The 20,174-nt window shown below is 37.1% G+C and overlaps 1 protein-coding gene across 12 annotated transcripts in view; it reads left to right on the top strand.

Annotated features, from left to right (window-relative positions):
- The window catches only part of UHRF2 (ubiquitin like with PHD and ring finger domains 2), a 77,405-nt gene that overhangs the window by 26,668 nt on the left and 30,563 nt on the right, over positions 1–20,174 (top strand). For 8 of the 12 annotated variants that reach the window (XR_014822027.1, XR_014822037.1, XR_014822034.1 and 5 more), the window contains exon 4: positions 9,181–9,399. The exons of 3 other annotated variants lie outside the window; for them this stretch is intronic. Coding sequence is in view for 2 of the 9 variants with exons in the window: in XM_021063938.2 (XP_020919597.1) it covers positions 9,181–9,399 (219 nt within the window). In the remaining 7 variants the exon portion in view is untranslated. Of the gene's footprint in view, positions 1–2,143; positions 2,263–4,156; positions 4,263–9,180; positions 9,400–20,174 lie in introns of those variants that run through there. One more of the 12 variants, XM_084986461.1, reaches the window with a different exon arrangement.

Below are 20,174 nucleotides of genomic sequence, written 5' to 3'. Positions count from 1 at the left end.
TGGCCGTATTTTATAATATTTTAAGAGCTTTAGTTACATAAAAGCAGCTTTTACTTTACAATGGATTGAATGTTTCCAAACATTTGTAGACCATTTTATAGTGTAGAGTAAGTACAGTGTTAGGCACACCTAGATTTCAGAATAACTAAAGTTCTCAATATAAGGTAGAGAAAATACTTAGGTATTCGGGAAGAACAGCAGGATACAAAGGATAAGGAAGTAGGAAATAATGGGTTACCTGAGGGTAGAATAGTATAGCTGGGGTGAAGGAGATAAATAGTGAATAATAAATGAAACTAAAGATAAATTAAGATATATGTTTGTCTCCACTCCTGCTTAAGTCCTTGCTAGAAGACAGTAAAAGAATGAATGCCTAATGCCCAAGGACAAAAAAAAATGTGGTAGAAGTAAGACAAGGAAGAGAAAGCAACAAAATTTTGGAAGATAAGAAGTTAGTGGGTAAATACCTTAATTTAGTAGGCCAGAAAAAGCTGAAAGCTAAGGATGTGAGAAGCCAACAACAAGCAATAAATTGGCATTGAATAACCTTTGGACAGCTCAGGCCTTGAATTTACGAGGTACTTTCGAGATAGGCATATGGAATAAAATTGTGAAGAAGAGGATTGGTTTATTTCTATGAAAGAATATTTTAATCACTTTAACCCGACTCTAGGTTTAAACCAAGAGAGAAGAAAACATGGTATCCAGGAATTAAGATTCAACACAGGAAGTAACGAAATGAGATCCTAACATAACAGCTGTGGAACAGGTCTAAACTGAAATAGCAAGCTGTCCAGATTAGAAAACTACAGAGGTCTCTAAAAGATATTTTGAAACAAAAGTGATTGGTAAAGTACCTAAAAATGTTCCAACAGAGACTTTTAAAACTGACAGAATGGAGAGAATAAATGATAGGTATGTAGACAATTAAGTTTTGACCAAAAAGAGAAGTTAAGCATTCACTGGAAAACTAAGCTGTAGAAGAAAGGACATGTAATTAAAACATACTTCATTATTTAGCTGTAAATGCTTAGTGAGCATGTAAAAAAAAAAAAAAAATGTGATTTTTTACAAACCGACTACTTTGGTATAATGTGTTTAGGAGCAAGAAAGTTTATCAGTCTTGAAAGAATGAGTCTAGAGCCAGATGATGAGAGTTTGAGTTATGTCTCTGCTTCTTAACTCCTGTCCAAATAATGTAATTAACTTACGTGCCTCATCTGTAAAATGGGGATAGAAAAGTACCTATATGTAGAGTAGTAAATATGTTGACACTTAAAGCAGTGCCTCCTTGTATTAGCAATTAAAAAAAGGAGGATGGAGGCAAATGGACATAAGATGGGTAGAATTAACAGCATACTGTAAAAAGCAATGTATATACATGTTACTTTAAAATATGGAGGTAAACAAAAGAAATGGTTAGTTAAATTGTTGCATCTGGGGAATAGGAGGAATCACGAGTGTGGTGTGCTGGGGCAGGAAGCTGCTTGTCCTCTGTAGAGTATTAACGTGCTGAGTTTTGGATACTTGTGGGAAATCTTCAAAAGGTGGGAAGAGCTAAGAACCTTATGTTGGGATTTTATCTTGAACCACAAAGCATTTTATTTTTATTGTACAAATCTTTAAAGTTATGGGAGAATTATAACGACCTGTTTACCTAGCTTCAATTATGATGAATTCCAGGCCAGCATCCCAAGCACCACCGGATTACTTTGAAGGAAGTCCCAAACCTTATGTCTTTTCAACCAGAAATAGCCATAGTAGCTATGGTGGTCACACTGAGATCTCTAATGAAGGATCTGCTAACTTGCAAGGAATGAATGCAGTTAAGTTTAACTTTTAGCCACAGGGCTATTGAGATCTGTGTCAGTGTTTGAGCCAACAGCACCCACATTCCTGGCATCTTCCAGCTGGTAACCTTAATTGTCAGGAGTTGTAGGGCGTGGCAATTCTGCCCAATATGGGACCCATGGTTAAACTTGGAGTTCCCATTGGATTAACACAGACTTGATCAGAGTTGTAGCACACTCTGCTTTTTCTGCTTAGTTTTCCTCTTCCCCTCTCCTTTCAAAGTGACAGATCAGCATCATGGGTATAAGGACTTTTGCTACCTAGTCCTACTTTTTCTCCCTATCTTTCTTAGGTTCGTCTTCATCTTGACATCTTAGAGCATTCAACTGACAAAATAGCTTAAAGGATTCTTTTGAACCTGTGTAAAAGAGAGCTAACATGTCAGACCTGAGATATACTATTCTTCGAAAGGTTTGTGTCTGGGAATCTGGAATTTTGGTATGTGTTAGGCATTGAGTGTTTATGTGACCAATCCATAATAAAAGTCTTGAGCATTCTTTACATCCCTGGTTCCCACGTGTTGTCATAATTTGGAATAATTAAGCACATACTGTGTTGACTCAACTGGGAGAGGACTCCTGGAGCTTGCACCTGGTTTCCTGTGGACTTAACCCCATGTGCCTTTTTCCTTTGCTGGTTTGGTTTTGTATCCTTGCACTATAGTAAATCATAGCCATGGGAACAGCTATTTGATTTTTTGTGAGAATGAGTCCTATGAGTTCCCTTAGCAAATCACTGAACCTGGTGGTAGTCTTGGGGATACTACCATATTTAAAAGCCCAGAGTTCCTGTCGTGGCTCAGTGGTTAACGAATCCTACTAGGAACCATGAGGTTTCAGGTTTGATCCCTGGCCTTGCTCAGTGGGTTAAGGATCTGGCGTTGCCATGAGCTGTGGTGTAGGTCGCAGACGTGGCTTGGATCCCTCGTTGCTGTGGCTCTGGTGTAAGCCGGTGGCTACAACTCCAATTAGACCCCAGCCTGGGAACCTCCATATGCCACTGGAGCAGCCGTAGAAAAGGCAAAAAAAAAAAAAAAAAGCCCACATGAAGTTTATAGTGACTACTTCAAATAACCAGTTGATGTTCAGACTTAATTATCTTGATTTATTATTTTTTTTTAATTTTTATTTTTTGCCAAACTTGTAGCATGTAGAAGTTCCACAGCCAGGGATTGAATCTGCGCCATAGCAGCAACCTGAGCCACTGCAGTGACAACACTGGATCCTTAACCCCCTGTGCCACAAGAGGACTCACAGACATAATTATCTTTTAAAAACATACTTGGTGTACAGACAAGGATCAAAATGGAGATCCACCCATTACATGTAGTTGATAGGTTAAATCTCAACCTACAGATTTTCCTTAATTTTCTCTTGCTATTTGTTGGGACTAGAAAAGCGACACTCATTTTTTCCCACGGTCTGTACATCTCTCTATTGGTATTTAGCATGTTCCTCTGTTAATGTTTGTTTCCTGAAAGTTTAGGCATCCTTTTGGTATTCAGGGGGAATTTGTTCCAGTACCCCTACACCTAGAGAATGCACAGCTGCTGAGGTCTCATATAAAATGGCATATTTACATGTAATATATGCACATCACCTTTGACTAGCGCATCACCTTGTATATTTTGAACAATGTTTAGATTATATAGCATTTACATTGTAATAGGTGTAATAAGTAAAAGTTGAGGTTGTAGAGCCTTGCAAATTGAAGTTTGGCTTTTTGGAACTCTGTGGAATTTTCTTCTGAATATTTCAATTGGTGTTTGATGATGCATGCAGAACTCATGAGTATGGAGGGCTGACTTGACTTAGAGGCTTAACTGGCTTTAAATTTAATTATTTGACAAGACTAGTTGAGAGACCGGTGTTAATTTACCTATTGTGTGATATTGGGAGGCATGTACTACTTGATTTTCCTTTCATGGTTGTGCTAAGATTTGGTTGTCAGCCTGATCCATCCATTGTGAAACTCGCCATCAGTATTTAATGGTTTTAGCTACCATTAATGTTTATCTAGAACCACTGTTTCATTAAATATAGTAAAAATGGTGATACCTCATTCTCTTTCCTTCATTTTTTTAGCTGTAGTTCTTTTGTAAAGAACTTTCCTTAACAACTAGTTGTTTTATATACAAAAGGTAAGATAAACGATTGATTCTTGAACTTTTTCAGTGTTCAGAATGAGTAAATTCCCTAGCATCCTGCAAAGGTTGGCCAGTGAAATTTGTAATAAGTATCATTATGAGCAACTAATGGATTTTAATACTTGTTTTAATCTAACTCTGATCTTTTTTGGTGCCCAGATTGTCTCATCTCTGACCTGTGGAGGCTCCTTCAAGTTGACATAATGGGGGTTTCTTTGTATTCAGGTACAACAGAATATCCCAAGCTCTTCTGTTTCCTGCCCAGGTGTGGATTCAGCCATTTCCTCAAGGAACCCTAGTTCTTTTTTGTTAGTGTATGGTTGGCTATTCACTGAGACGTGTTTTTAATCATGTTTATAGGTCTTCATATTGGACACAGCTAGAAAATGTTTGTATTGAAATTTCCAATTAATTGAGAGTTAAAGAATTATCATTTAATCTCTCTAATCTTTTTTTTCTCCTATCTTGTAAGTCACAGTTCTTAATGCCACCTTTTATTTGGTTTATTCTTTTCTTATGGTAGTTTCAAACTAAGAGTGCTAATATCAAAAACAATATGATTGGTGAAAAGTTGGTATTTTTTTACTCAGTCTTTAGTAAATAAGTATAACCCTATTGGGGATGCACAGTTAATTTAGTGTATTTTCAAGTCACATGTAATAGTTTTCTTAATAGCTAAGGTGGTTTTGTTTGTTTTTTTTTTTTTTTTACTTTAGCTTTTGGTTTTTGGAATTTCTCATATTTTGTATATTTTGTTTTGTAATGATGTGAAACATTGCATGGTTCTATAGGTAAATTTCCAAAACAAGTACATTAAAGAAAAGTGGCTGTCTTGGCCATCTTGGTTCCTCTGCCCTAGTTCTTAGCTTTATTTTTTTTTTTTGGTGGACGGGGCCACGCCTATAACATGAAGAAATTCCTAGGCTAGGGATTGTACCCATGGCATGGCATCTACCTGAGCAATTCTAGTGACAATGTTGGGTTCTTAACCCACTGACCACAAGGGAACTGCCTCTTCCTTTCTGTAGTAATTATATTACTTTGGTTTATCCTTCTGTGTATGATGGCATATATACTCACACATATTTACACACATAAGTACATATACAGGTATGTTGCATTTCCACACAAACTCATTAAGGAGTATCACACTAAAAACACTGTTTTCATCTTGGTTTTTTGGTTTTTTTGGCGTCAGTGTATATGTAGCACTCTATAGCAGATACGACACTTGTTTTTATAGGAGCATAATATATCTTATATGATTATAAGATATATTAAGTAGTTGCCTATTGAGGCCATTTGATGGTTTTTAGTCCTGATGCTATAGCTAGTGCAGCTATTAATAGCCTTGTGCATGTGTCTTTTTATGGAGGTTTTTGTTATTTATGTTTGGGATGAATTCCCAGAAGTGGAATTCTTGGATCAAAAGGTAAATATATTTGTTGTACATTAGAAACTAAAACATTCTAAATTAACTATATTTAACCTTTTTTTCTTTAATTTTTTATCTTTTTAGGGCTGCACCCTCAGCACATGGAGGTTCCCAGGCTAGGGGTCCAATTGGATCTATAGCTGCCGGCCTACACCACAGCCACAGCAGTGCCAGATCCAAGCCACATCTGCGACCTACACCTCAGCTCACGGCAACACCGAATCCTTAACCCACTGAGCAAGGCCAGGGATTGAACCCACAACCTCATGGTTCCTAGTTGGATTCTGCTGCGCCACAATGGGAACTCCACTAAACTTTTAACTTTGTAAAAAGTGTTTTAAAGGTAAATTTAGAGGCAGATTTGCTGGGTATTGTCGAATTCCCTTCTACACAGGGAGAGTACCACTTGTATTCCCATCAATGAGTGATAATGTCTGTGTTTTCCCACAGCCTATGATTAGATCTTCAGACTTCACAAAATATTTTAAGTAGATCTGTGTTTTAGTATCTTTGGCAAAAGAATGATGGATCTAAGGTGTAATCCTAAAGACAGATGTATTGGCCTTTACAGTAGTCTCAGAAATGCACATCTTCACTAAATGGGTAAAGTTATATTAAATTTAACAGTATAGCGTAAAGAGGACTTAATAATTGGATGGAGGAATTAGGGATAACTCCAATTTCTGGGAGTATAACAATTTTAGAGTATATAGAACAGATTACGGGATGGGGGAATTACTTGAATTTGAGGTGCTCCTGACACATACATGTTGGAGATGTGGTTAGATACATACATAAATCTGAAGAGAGAAATTAGGGTTGGAACAGAGCTTTTGAGTCATCACTTTATGTGATGTTAAGATATATATAGATTATAGGAGTTCCCGTCGTGGCGCAGTGGTTAACGAATCCGACTAGGAACCATGAGGTTGCGGGTTCAGTCCCTGCCCTTGCTCAGTGGCTTAACAATCCGGCGTTGCCGTGAACTGTGGTGTAGGTGGCAGACGCAGCTCGGATCCCGCGTTGCTGTGGCTCTGACGTAGGCCAGTGGCTGCAGCTCCGATTCGACCCCTAGCCTGGGAACCTCCATGTGCCGCAGGAGAGGCCCAAAGAAATAGCAAAAAGACAAAAAGATATATATAGATTATAAGGTGCTCAGGAGAAGATTAATAGCGATATTTGATCCCTGGCATGTTAGTGATTTTGGTAAGAGTAGTTTTATGGGTCCCTTGCACATAGTATCTTTTTATGTATCAACTGACTTAACGTCTCTTGGGTGTAGCATTAGAGTATACTTTTTCATAATTTGACCTTGACACACTTACTCTACACATCAAGTAAATATTCATATGCTCTACTATATAATTCTGTTTTGAAATAATACAAATTTAGTTTTAGGGTAAACGTAGCTTAAATTTCTTCTGTATGGAATGATTTACTTCTCTCCAATAAGTGAGATTTTATGTAAAATTTTAAAACTTAGTTCAAAATATTTCCATTCTTTGTATATAATTCTGGCAAACTTAGGCAAATGGAGAATTTTTTTTGCCAGTGGAACAGTCTTTTTTACTGGATTAGACATACAGAGATACATGTTAATGCAATGTAGACGTAAATCACATTGTAGCTGAGAAAAACTTCACTGAAAGAAGTTTTGTATTCTATATGGCCTTAAGAATATTGAGTCAGGAAACAAATTCACAACTTTAGAATTGGAAAAGCTCTAAAATACCTAGTTAAAAATGTTCTCATTTTAATTCTCAAAACAACCACATGAGGTAGTTACCAGTAGGTAAGTTTTACACATGAGTTAGATGAACTAAACAAGTGTGTAAAATTAAAATACAGAAGTTTAGTAACTTTCCCAGGGATACACAGTAGCAGAAAGCTAAAATGGAATTTAAACCCAGACAGGCTGAAACGAGAACATATTTTGAGTGAAGACACCAAGAAGATAAAGGATTCAAAATCTTTTTTCAGTTGAAGAAAATTCACTTAAAGGGTATTACACTCAAGATAAAGGGTGACAACATTTAGACTGCAGAGGATCAGGTCTTTGATAGACTGTATAGATTTCTTCATGGAATTTTTTCAGCGAATGAATTCTAAAGCTTATCTTCAATTTGGTATCAAGTATATTCTCTTTCTTTGTCAGAGCTACATGAAGACTGAATAGCTTTTCTTAGGGTTAAAGCTTCCCTCTCCTGACTGTCTGAGCAGAGGTTGCATGGTTACTGGGGAGGCTGGTGGTAAAAGGAAATTACAGCCCTGAGAGGGTAAATGGACCGTGTCTGTTCTGAGGCCCCTTGCTAATCCTGAAATTCTCCCCCACCCCAGTTACTTCAAATTTGAAGAAACTTGATTAACTTGAGTGATTAAAGATCCCACTCAGGATTAATAGCCAGTTATTATAAATGAGTTACATATACTGTGGGAGTCTTAGGCCTGCATACTACTTACTTGACTGGGAAGAACCGAGGCTAGGTGCTAGAAATGCTTCCAACTTCAGATCCACTTACAGTTTGAGTAGGCTAGTCAGTTGTTATAATGCTGTCACATAAGGGTATGGTAATTAACTGTTCTTGTGTTTCTACAGCATGACAGCTTACCAAACTTGAATATGATTTAGAATTACTGAGGTTTGTGAAAATAAATTGCTGGGTCTCACTCCCAGAATTTCTGAGTCAGATCAGGAGTGGAGCCTAAGAGTTGGCATTTGTAGCATGTTCCCAGATGGAACCACTGGTTTGAGAACCACTGCTTGATAGAGAACTACTGCTTTGACAGTTGAGACTATCCCAGTAGGTGGAGTTTTCTAAGAGCAGGAACCAGGTCTTACTCATCTCCTTGCCCCTCTACTGGCTAGCAATAGGTAAAGATGACAGATCTTAATTCTATAGAAACCATTGTAGACTGTTACATTGCTGTCTTTGGCCTGTTGATAACCAGATGGTAGGCCAAATAATTGAACGAACGAAGGTTTAAAACTAAAGCTTTAGGTTCAGGTCAGGTGTAGGTTTGTTAAGCTTAGCTTTAGAAATTCAAAAAAATAAAAATTCCGATAGAATACTTGTATGTGGTTCTACCTTCTGATGCACATAAAATTCCAGGCTTTATGGGTTTTTTTGTTTGTTTGTTTTCCTATTGGTTTTGCCATTACTAGTGAGCTAGTTACATGTATGAACTAGAATTTTTAATTTTTCCTTCCTGGAAAAATAGAGATCATTGAAAATATACTAAGTTTGTTCTTACTATGTATAAAGCAAATGGCAGAACTTGATGAACTGGTTTCAAGTTCAAGAAAAGGTCAGCATCTAGTCTTATTAATTTTTAAACTTGGGTTAAGAAAATGTGGAACAAGAAGAACGTGGGTTTTTTTTGTTTTTTTCTTTGGCTGCACCTGCAGCATGGGGAAGTTCCTGGGCCAGGGATCGAACCCATGCCACAGCAGTGAGAACACTGGATCCTTAACCTAATGTGCCACAAGGAAACTCTCTCAGAACTTGGCTTTTTTACTTACCCCTATTCTCACTCTCCCCCCCAAGCTAGCAGGGAATTTCTTGCTAAGATTTTTAGCAAGAATTGTTTATTCTGACAGTTAAAAATCAGGAATAAATATCATTTATTTTAAGTATCATTAAGAATAATATGATTACATTTTTATGTATGTTACATGTAATTGTAGTTTTCTTTGGTGATAAGCATAAGCAGTAGCCTGTGATTTTTTTTTTTTTTTTAATCTCTTTAGATATCCAGAAAGTGGCACTGTAGAAATAAATGTCAAGGATCTTCGGCCACGAGCTAGAACCACTTTGAAATGGAATCAACTAAATGTCGGTGATGTGGTAATGGTTAATTACAATGTAGAAAGTCCTAGTAATAGAGGATTTTGGTTTGATGCAGAAATTACCACATTGAAGACCATCTCAAGGACCAAAAAAGAACTTCGGGTGACTGTCTTCTTGGGGTAAGATTCTTTTCACCGATGACATTTAATCACCAAATCAATCAAGGAATGGAATTTTGGAGGGTAGAGCACACTTTATTTAGTAAAAAAGCATGGAATATATGAAATATGGAAATTTCCATACTAAAGGAGAGCTTTTAAATAAATTCTTGAGAATTTCATATTAAGAATGGCCCTTTAATCTCCATTGCTACTTTAAGGCAGGCAGTGTTACTGGAAAGCACCTTGGGAAATAATTGAATCTTACTGGAAAAATCCCTGCCTATTGCCCAGGATTCTTATAGATTAAATCAAATAATATACAAAAGCATTTCAGTAGCTAAGGTTGCTGAGTATCTATGTTAATACTGTGATAGCAGTGAATGTCTACCTAACCAGCTATGCTGGACTTGTAAGACTAGTAAAAAATTTACCTTCACAGTAATTTTCTTTAACTTAAGAACTTAACAAAGAGAAATAAAAATGAAAAATGTCACCCAAGAAACCAAATTACTCAGATATTTCCTTCAAGTGGTACAGTACTGTGCATTGTTTTCACCATCTTTCAGTGAAACTATTCTTCTGAATAAAGTTTATTGGATAGTCACTAATTTACTTTCTTATAAAACCTGTTAAAGTAATTTCAGTTCTTTTATAATAACCTGGTATATGCATTTTGTGCATTTCTTGCGAATGAATTTTTAGAAGTACATTTGCATTGAGCGTTGGGGATACCAGAGTGACCTTGGACAGTTTTTTTACTGAAGGGAAGCAGTTAAATTAATATTCTTGAAAGTTCTGGTTAACTGATATATGCATTATATATTACATATGTAATGGATATCTATATCATGCATTTGTAAGAACGTGGAGGTGACAAATCTAAATCAAATGTCTGATTAGGATAATACAAAGCAGGGGTTGTAAACTATGGCCTACTGGCTACCTGTTTTTATGAAAATAGTTTAATCAAAACACAGCCATTTATATACTGACTATGGCTGTTTTTTTGTGCTCAACAGTATTGTTGGGTAGTTGTAATTGAGGCTTACAGAATTATAAACTCTGTACTTTGTACCCTTCATGGAAAAACTGTTGACTTCTAAGGTAAAGAATGTTGTGAGCTTAGTTTAGGAAAGCTTGTGAAAGTTAAGCAAACAAGTGTGATTCTTCTGTCAGGCTAAGAATGCAACTCAATTAACAGATTTCCAAGCAACTTAAAATTCAGCTTTTCTCTGAGTATTATATTGGCTGTGGGTTTGCCATAAAGGGCTTTGATTATATTAAGGTTTGTTCCCTCCATACCCACTTTGGTAAGAGTTTATCATGAACGGATGTTGGATTTTGTCAAATGCTCTTTCTGCATCTATTGAGATGATCATGTGGTTTTTAACTTTTGTTAATGTGGTGTATGACGTTGATTTGTGTATGTTGAACCATCTTTGTGAATTTGGGATAAATCCCACTTGGTCGTGGTGTATGATCTTTTTTTTTTTTTTTTTTTTTTTAATATGTGAATTCAGATGGCTAAAATGTTTGAGAACTTTTACATCCATATTCATCCAGGCTATTGGCCTATAGTTTGATTTTTGGTGGTATCTTTGTTTGGTTTTGATATTACAGTGATGGTGGCTTCATAGGTCTTTGGGAGTGTTCCTTCTTGAACCTTTTGAAAAAGTTCACGAAGAATGGGAATAAGTTATTTGCATGTTTAGTAGAATTCACCTGTGAAGCCATCTGGTCCTGGACATTTGTTTGTAGGGAGTGTTTTTATTACATACTCAGGATTTTTTGTTTTTGTTTTTTGTCTTTTTGCCATTTCTAGGGCAGCTCCCACATCATATGGAGGTTCCCAGGCTAGGGATCTAATCGGAGCTGTAGCCAGTGGCCCACACCAGAGCCACCACAATGCATGATCCGAGCAGCATCTGTGACATACACCACAGCTCATGGCAATGCCAGATCCTTAACCCAGTGAGCAAGGCCAGGGATCAAACCCGCAACCTCATGGTTCCTAGTCAGATTCATTAACCACTGTGCCACAGTGGGAACCCCCACCATACTCAGTTCCACTTTTAGTGATCAGTCTGTTGAATTGACCTATTTCTTCTTGATTCAGTTGTGGCAGATTTTGAGTCTCTCGGAAGTTGTCCATTTCTTCTGGGTTGTCAAATTTGTTGGCATTTAATTGTTCATAGTATTTACTTATGGTTTTTTGCAGCTATGTAGTATCCATTGAGATTTCTCCTTTTTCATTTCTTATTTTGTTTGTTATTTTCCTCCTCTTTTTGGCAAGTCTGGCCAGAGGTGTGTCAATCTTGTTTACCCTTTCAAAGAACCAGCTCTTGGTTGTATTCATTTTTTTTTTCTATTGTTTTTTGAATCTCTATGAAATTGATTTCCTCTCTGATCTTTATGATTTTCTTTATGATTTTATTTCCTTTATGATTTCCTTCCTTCTGGTGACTTTAAGTTTTGTTTGTTCATCTTTTTCTCATTCTTTAAGGTGGTGGGTTGTCCATTTGAGATTTTTCTTTTCTGAGCAAAACCTGTGTTGCTGTGAACTTCCCTCTAAGAACTGCTTTTGCAGCATACCATAGATTTTAAATGATTGTGTTTATCATTTATCTTGAGGTGTTTTTTAATTGCCCTTTTGATTTGCTCATTGACCTATTGGTTTTTTAGTAGCATGTTGTTTAGTTTCCACGTAGTAGTCATTTTTTTCTCATTTCTTTCCCTGTGGGTGATTTCTAGTTTCATGTCATTGTGGTCAGAGAAGTTGCTTGAAGTAATTTCTATACTCTTAAATTTGTTGAGGTTAGTTTTGTGCCCCAGTATGTGCTCAGTCCTTGAAAATATTCCATGTGCACTCGTAAAGAATGTATATTCTGATTTTTCTGGATGTAATGTCCTGAAAATGTCAATGAAGTCTTAACTTTTTTCTTGTGTCATTTAGCATCACTTCTGCCATATTGATTTCTGTCTAGAGGATCTGTCCATTGATGCGAGTGGGTTTTTAAAGTCTATTACTATTATCTTCCATCAGTATCTCCTTTCATGTCTGTTAGTATTTGCTGTATGTATTTGGGTACTTTTATGTTAGGGGCATATATATTGACAAGTATAATAGCCTCTTCTTGAACGGATCCTTTTATCATTAAATTGTATCCCTCTCTGTCTTTCTTTATGGCCTTTGTTTTACAGTCTATTTTGTCTGATATGAATATTATAACTCCTGCTTTCCTGTCTTTTCCATTCTCATGAAATAACTTTTTCCATCCCCTCGCTTTGAATTTGTGTGTCTTTTGCCCTAAGTTGAGTTCTCTTGTAGACAGCAAGCATATTGTAGGCTCTTGCTTTTTTATACAATTTGCCACTCTGTCTTTTGATTGGAGCATTAAACCCATTGACATTTAGGGTAATTATTGATAAATATGTATTTATTTCCATTTTAAACCTTGTTTTCTAGTTGAGTCTATGTTTCTCTTTGGTTCCCCTTTTTTTTCGGTTGATTTCCTCTTATTTTATGCTTGTGTTATCTTCGCGTTTTGAGTTTTTGTGGATGTAATCTATGGTTTTGTTTTGTGGTAGTCTTGTTTTTCAAGTATGTTAACTCCTTCCTATATCACCTCAAACTCGTTCTGAAAGAGTGAATTTTCTTATTTCCTTCCCCATATTTTGTGAGTTTTGAAGTCCTTTTTTAACATCTTTGTTTATCCTTTTGCTGTTCCTTGTGTTTGTTGTTTTTACAATAGTTTTTAAATTTTTTTATTTATCCTTCTATTTTAAATGATATTCTTGCTGGGTGGAGTATTCTAGGCTGCAGAATTTTCCCTTTTAGAACTTTGTATCTTGCCACTCTCTGCTGGCATGTAGTATTTCTGTAGAGAAATCAGCCTATAGCCTTATGGGGTCTCCTTAAAATAACTCTGTGCCTGAGTGGTGGAGAGCCACGCCCACCTCTAGTCTGAGGTGACTGCTGTGGTTTGCCCCCGACACTGCCTATAGACCAAGCACAAGTGGTGCTGCTATGCACTTAGTCCCCCTGCTGCCTGTGGCCTGGGCAAGTGGTGCCTTGCCACCAGTAGCTTGTGCTAGAGGCATCCTGCCCTCTGAGAGTCTGTGTGTGTGCAGGGAAAGATAGTCCTATGGCCGTCTGTCCTTTGTCCTCTCACCAACAGGGGTTCCTGGCTTCTCCTGTGGGTCCAGACCTCCTCCCAGGTTCCCTCGGCTGTGGTGCTTGGCTCCCAAGCCTATGGTGCACCGCTCCCTAGCCTCTCAGGCTGTCTCAACACAGCCAACCCTAGTCTTCTCCCTGGAACTGACCTCCAAAGCCTGAGTCTCAGCACAGCCCCCGGCAGAGGGACTCAGGTTGTGGGTGTCCAGGCAAAGTAGTACAGATGGTCTGTGTGGCTCTCAGTCTGGTTTGCCCTCCTCAGTTCAGCTGCTGTGCCCTTCTCTGTGACTTTGAGGTCCCTCCATCTTGGCTGATAACCCCATTGGTTAGGTGATTTCCTAGGATGTGTATTTCTTTCCTCTTTAATAGCTCTCTCTCTCAGGAGTGCTAGTTCTGTCCTTGACCTTTTATATCTTTTTTTTTTCTTTCCTTTTATTGTACTCGGGTGGAAGGTTTCTTGCTATTTTTGGAGGTTTAAGGTCTTCCACCAGCACTGAGTAGATGTTCTGTGCAAACCATTCTACATGCAGATGTGTGTTTTTTTATGTGTTTGTGGGAAAAGGTGAATACCACATCTTTGTCCTCCTCCACCATCTTGATCCTTCTTCCAAAATACTCCAATTTTATGGCTTATCTTTTTTCCCTATGTTTGAATAGTATTTTTAATTTAAAGTAGTTGAATTTATCATGAATCTCCTCCAGTGCTTACGCTTTCGGTGTTTTGCTTTAAGAAACTTTCTGGGCTTGGCCAGGATGGGGGCTAGGTGAACATGGTCAAAAGGTACAAACTTAGATTTGTAAGTTTATACATTCTAGGGATGTAAACAGCCTGGTGGCTCTAGTTCACAATACTCTATATATGTTTGGAAGTTACTTAGAGGGTAGACTATATGTCATTTAGTATGTCAATTATACATCAGTAACTGTTCAGAATATATGTATAAAGATGTTCATTATGCACTTATTTACAGTAGCCCCAAATGGAAACAACAAAATGCTTAACAGTTGCTGGTGGGGGGAATGACTAAATAAAATGATAACATATTCATAAAATAGAATTATCATACAACCACTAAAATATTTTCAGAAGAAACTTAGTAACATGAGAAAAGGTCATGTTACAATGTAAATGTTTAAATAAAAGTAGAGAATTCAAAATTATAGATAAGTATGTTCCTGATGATGTAAGTTAAAATATAATGGAAACAAAATGGGAAGAAAAATGTTGCTTAACACCTGTTGTTCATTGGGTCTATGGCATCTTACCACCTGTATTCAACTTTTGTTCTTGTCTTATATTCAACTAGTTTTCACTTGAATATAAAATATGTTAAAGGGAAAGGAACTGCTATTTTTTTTTTTTTTTTTTTGGCTATCCTGGCAGGCTTACCATAAAATTTTGGAGCATTGTATTATTGATTCTAATGAAAGTCTATATATATTTTTTTTCTTCTTTTTTTAACTTTTATTTATTTATTTTTTGACCATATACTATTTTTTAAATTTATTTTTTGTTCTTTTTTTTTAATTTATCACATCTGTAGTTGTATAATGGAGGGTAGATCTTAAAAGTCCATCAGCAGATGATTGGATTAGGAAGATGTGGTATATATATACACAATGGAATACTACTCAGCCATAAAAAAGAATGACATAATGCCATTTGCAGCAACATGGATGGAACTAGAGAATCTCATACTGAGTGAAATGAGTCAGAAAGACAAAGACAAATGCCATATGATATCACTTAGAACTGGAATCTAATATCCAGCACAAGTGAACATCTCCACAGAAAAGAAAATCATGGACTTGGAAAATAGACTTGTGGCTGCCCAATGGGAGAGGGAGGGAGTGGAGGGATCGGGAGCTTGGGGTTATCAGATACAACTTAGAATAGATTTACAAGGAGATCCTGCTGAGTAACATTGAGATCTATGTCTAGATACTCATGTTGCAACAGAACAAAGGGTGGGGGGAAAAATGCATACATGTAAGGATAACTTGATCCCCTTGCTGTACAGTGGGGAAAAAAAAATAAATTTTTTTTAAAAAGTTCTCATCATAAGAAAAATTGTAACTGTTAGGTGATGGATATTAAACGTTCTGTGCTGATAATTTGTCAAGATACACATAAATCATTATGTTGGGCACCTTGAATGTATGCAGTGTTGTCAGTTATATCTCAAATAAGGAGTGGGGTGGAGGAAGGGAAAGAAACTTTTCCATACCCAGAGAGCATAAAGATAATTTCCGTTATTACCTTACAAAAGCTTAATGATTTTTCTTTGATTAGGTCCTTAATCCTCTTGAAGCAGGTTTATTGTACAGTGTGAGGTAATTGAGACATGAAAATAATCACTTTTCCTAACAACATTTATTGAAAAGGCCCATTTTTCCCCTCATTGATCTTCAGTATCACCTCGTCAAGTATCATTATATTTGAAGCATCCATCTGCTCTCTATCCTGTGTTAATGGTCTCTTGTGTGTCCTTTTTGTATGTGTGTTCTTACGTCAGTCCTATACTTTCATAATATGACAAAGCAGGGAATTTGATAGGTACTGCATTAAATCTAATCCATCAATGTGATTTCTCGCCATTTATTTACGTCTTCAGTATGATTTTGTTTATTAGGTTGAACCATGAAGTGTTCTTGTAGATTGAAAATAATTGAGAATTTCTCTGACTCAGAAGATTAATGATCAATTTTTAAATTTTGGCTGCACCCGTGGCATGTGGAAATCTTGAACCAAGAATGGAACCCACACCACCGTTGCAGTCTGCACCACAGCTATGGCAAGGCTAGATCCCTAACCTGTGCCACAAGGGAACTTCTGCTTGTTTCTGTTTTTAATTTGTGAGTACCAAAGAGTGAATATGCTTAAACTTGTTGCCTAATTCTGGTTATCAAATTCTATTTTTAGCTTGTCATCTTCTATTTGAGCTTTGAAGAAAATTCAAAACGAAAGTTTAAGGTTTAAATGAAATTTTCAAGACCCTTGGCCTACTTCCTCAGTTATTAAAGCTGCCAAAGTTGCTTTTTATATTGTTTTCTCTCTCCATTTTTGACTGCCCTGTGGCATTAGGGAGTCAGACATGAGCCGCAGTTGCCAACCTACACTGCAGCTGTGCCAATGCCAGATCCTTTAACCAACTGTACCAGGCCAGAGATCGAATGTACATCCTGGTGCTGCAGAGATGCCACCAATCCCCTTGCACCCCATTGGGAACTCAAGTTGCATTTTTTTTTTTTTTTTTTTTTTTTTACTATATGTTTGTAGTCACATCTCCCGCAGGCTCTTTCTTCCCTTTTCTACTTTTCAAAGTCAAATGTGATTACATTGAGACTATCTGGTTAATCCTTTTTCAAGGTATTAATTTTAATTATGTCTAAGTCCTTTTTGCTATGTAAGGTAAAGTATTCACAGGTTCCTAGACCTAGGACATGAACATCTTGAGGGCCTATTATGTTCCCATTACCACTGGAATGTTAATGTTTCGACTTTTTGTTTGCTGCTGTGTGTGAGGCCCTGTTCTAAGCAGTAGTTAAAGTTAGATATTCAACAATACTAAATAATCAAAATATATTATTTCATAGAATTTAAAATAACAGTTCTCCACACGTTAATATTTCTGAAATTAAGGATATATCTTAAAATTGCTATTGGATTGACTAAAGTTGAATTCTTTCAGGGATTTGAGTTTGCTTCTTGTAGTCACCTTGGAGTGTCATCTAATGTGGAGTTAGATTTTCTGCTTGAGCTTTTCTAGACCACACAGGTAGTATGAATTGATACCTGCAACCATGCATGATTCATACCTTGTGGTTCAACTCTCAGGAGGTACTTTTTTCCTTATACCCAGCAATAATAGTGAAACAGGCATTTTTTTTTAACGTGTCTGCAAGGTGGTTTATTTCTCATTTATCTGTAACATGAGCAGAGTTCCTTGTCATTCTAGCTTTATTTAAGGGTCCTTTTTGTAGACACCTCATCTTGAGCTGTTTTCTTTCTTGGAGTTTCATAAAATAACACATTGTATATTTGTTGCCTTCCCTTTGGTATTCCATCTTTATTTGAGGTTTCCTCTTGACTCACTGCAGGCCAGTTTCTTTTTTGGTAATACATAAAAAAATGCATTTTACAGTTGTTGGTAAATTACATTTCAGTGTAGTATAGTGTTTCCCAAAGGAATGAATTGACTATTTACATGTTTGTGATCTGTGGCTTTATCGGTTTTGTGCAGAAGAAATGAATGTTGGTAAACCTTGAACTAAAATGATAAATGAGGAGTTCCCATCATGGCTCAGTGGTTAATGAACCCGACTGGGAACCATGAGGTTGCGGGTTCGGTCCCTGCCCTTGCTCAGTGGGTTAACGATCCGGCGTTGCCGTGAGCTGTGGTGTGGGTTGCAGACATGGCTTGGATCCCGCGTTGCTGTGGCTCTGGCGTGGGCTTGGCAGCTACATCTCCAATTCGATCCCTAGCCTGGGAACTTCCATGTGCCGTGGGTGCGGCCCTAGAAAAGCCAAATAAATAAATAAATAAATAAAAATGATAAATGAGTGGAAAAGTGATTTAAGTTTAAGCTTAAGCTATCTGGTTTTGTAGCACTCTTATTCAGACTTACTCTACTCAGACTACTACTGATGTGCTTTCTGTCATATTAGATCTTAGCTGCCATAGTTTTTCTTTTTAATTTCTTAAGTATAGTTGATTTACACTGTTTTGCCAATTTCTGCTGTATAGCACAGTTACCCAGTTGTACATACATTGTTTTTCTCACATTATTGTCCATCATGTTTCATCACAAGTGATTAGATACAGTTCCCTGGCCTATACAACAGGATCTCATTGCTTATCCACTCAAAATACTATAGTTTGCATCCACTAACCCCAAACTCCCAGTCCATCCTGCTCCCTCTCCCTCCCCCTTGGCAAGCACAAGTCTGTTCTCCATGTCCCTGAATTTGTTTCTTTTCTGTAGATAGGTTCATTTGCACCATGTATTAGATTCCAGATAAAAGTGATATCATAGAGTATTTGTCTTTTTCTGACTGACTTTGCTTAGTATGAGACTGTCTAGTTCATCCATGTTGCTGCAAATGGCATTATGTTGTTTCTTTTTACTGCAAATGGCATTATTTTGTTTCTTTTTATGGCTGAGTAGTATTCCATTGTATATATATGTACCACATCTGTATCCATTCATCTGTGGGCAGACATTTAGGTTGTTTTCATGTCTTTGCTATTGTGAATAGTGTCACGGTGAACGTAGGGGTGCACATAGCTTTTTCAATTAAAGTTTTTTGGGTTTTTTGGGGTTTTTGTTTTTTGTTTGTTTTGTTTTGTCTTTTGTCATTTTAGGGATGCACCTGCAGCACATGGAGGTTCCCAGGCTAGGGGTCTAATCAGAGCTACACCTGCAGGCCTACGCCACAGCCACAGCAACGCCAGATCCAAGCTACATCTGCAACCTACATCACAGCTCATGGCAACACTGGATCCTTAACCCACTAAGCAAGGCTAGGGATCGAACCTGCAGCCTCATGGTTTGTAGTCAAATTCATTTCTGCTGCTCCACCATGGGAACTCCCTTAATTAAAGTTTTGTTTGGATATATGCCCAAGAGTGGGATGGCTGGATCATATAGTAATTCTATATTTAGTTTTCTGAGGAACCTTCATACTCTTGTTTCTATAGTGGTTGTACCAATTTAAATTCCACCAACAGTGTAGGAGGGTTCCCTTTTCTATACACCCTCTCCAGCATTTATTTGTAGACTTACTAATGATGGCCATTCTGACTGGTATGAGGTGGTACCTCATTGTAGATCTGACTTGCATTTCTGTAATAGTTAGTAATATAAAGCATTTTTTCAGGTGCCTTTTGGCCATCTGTATGTCTTGTTTAGGGAAATGTCTGTTCAGGTCTTCTGCCCATTTTTCTGTTGGGTTGTTGGTTTTTTTTTGCAGTTGAGTTGTTTGAATTTTTGGGAGATAAAGCCCTTGTCAGTTGCATTGTTTGAAAGTACTTTTCTCCCATTCCATAGGCTGTCTTTTTGGGTTTTTTAATGGTTTCCTTTGCTATGCAAAAGCTTGTAAGTTTGATTAGGTCCCATTGGTTTATTTTCATTTCTATTGCCTGAGGAGACTGACCTAAGGAAAGATGTGTACAGTTGATGTCATAGAATGTTCTCTTCTAGCAGTTTTATGGTATCTTGTTTTATGTTGAAGTCTTTAAGCCATTTAGAATTTATTTTTGTGCATGGCGTAAGGGCGTGTTCTAATTTCATTGATTTATGTGTATTAGCTGCCATAGTTGTGAATGCCTCTCCAAAAATAACTTAAAAGGTGAGTTTTTTGGAACTCTATGGCCATGATCTAGCAAACCTAAGCAAAATTATACCCTATAAAGATTTAAGAAAATCATAAAAACAAGCAAAAAAAAAAAGTATTGATGTCAAAATCATACAAAATTAGAAGAAAAAGAAAAAAATACGTACGGAACCAGGATTACACCCTTCCAAGGAAAACATCTCAGAAATACATGCATGAGTCAAGAAAAGGTGAGCCAAGGAGTTCCCATCATGGCGCAGCAGAAACAAATCTGACTAGGAA

The sequence above is a fragment of the Sus scrofa genome, chromosome 1, assembly GCF_054392235.1.
Source record: "Sus scrofa isolate SSC_HxYL_T2T_F1_AM1 chromosome 1, Sscrofa_HxYL_maternal_Yorkshire_Landrace_v2.0, whole genome shotgun sequence".
NCBI classification, from domain to species: Eukaryota; Metazoa; Chordata; class Mammalia; order Artiodactyla; family Suidae; genus Sus; species Sus scrofa.
The sequence above is the reverse complement of the archived record's forward strand: the minus strand, read 5'-3'. Positions and strand labels throughout refer to the sequence as shown.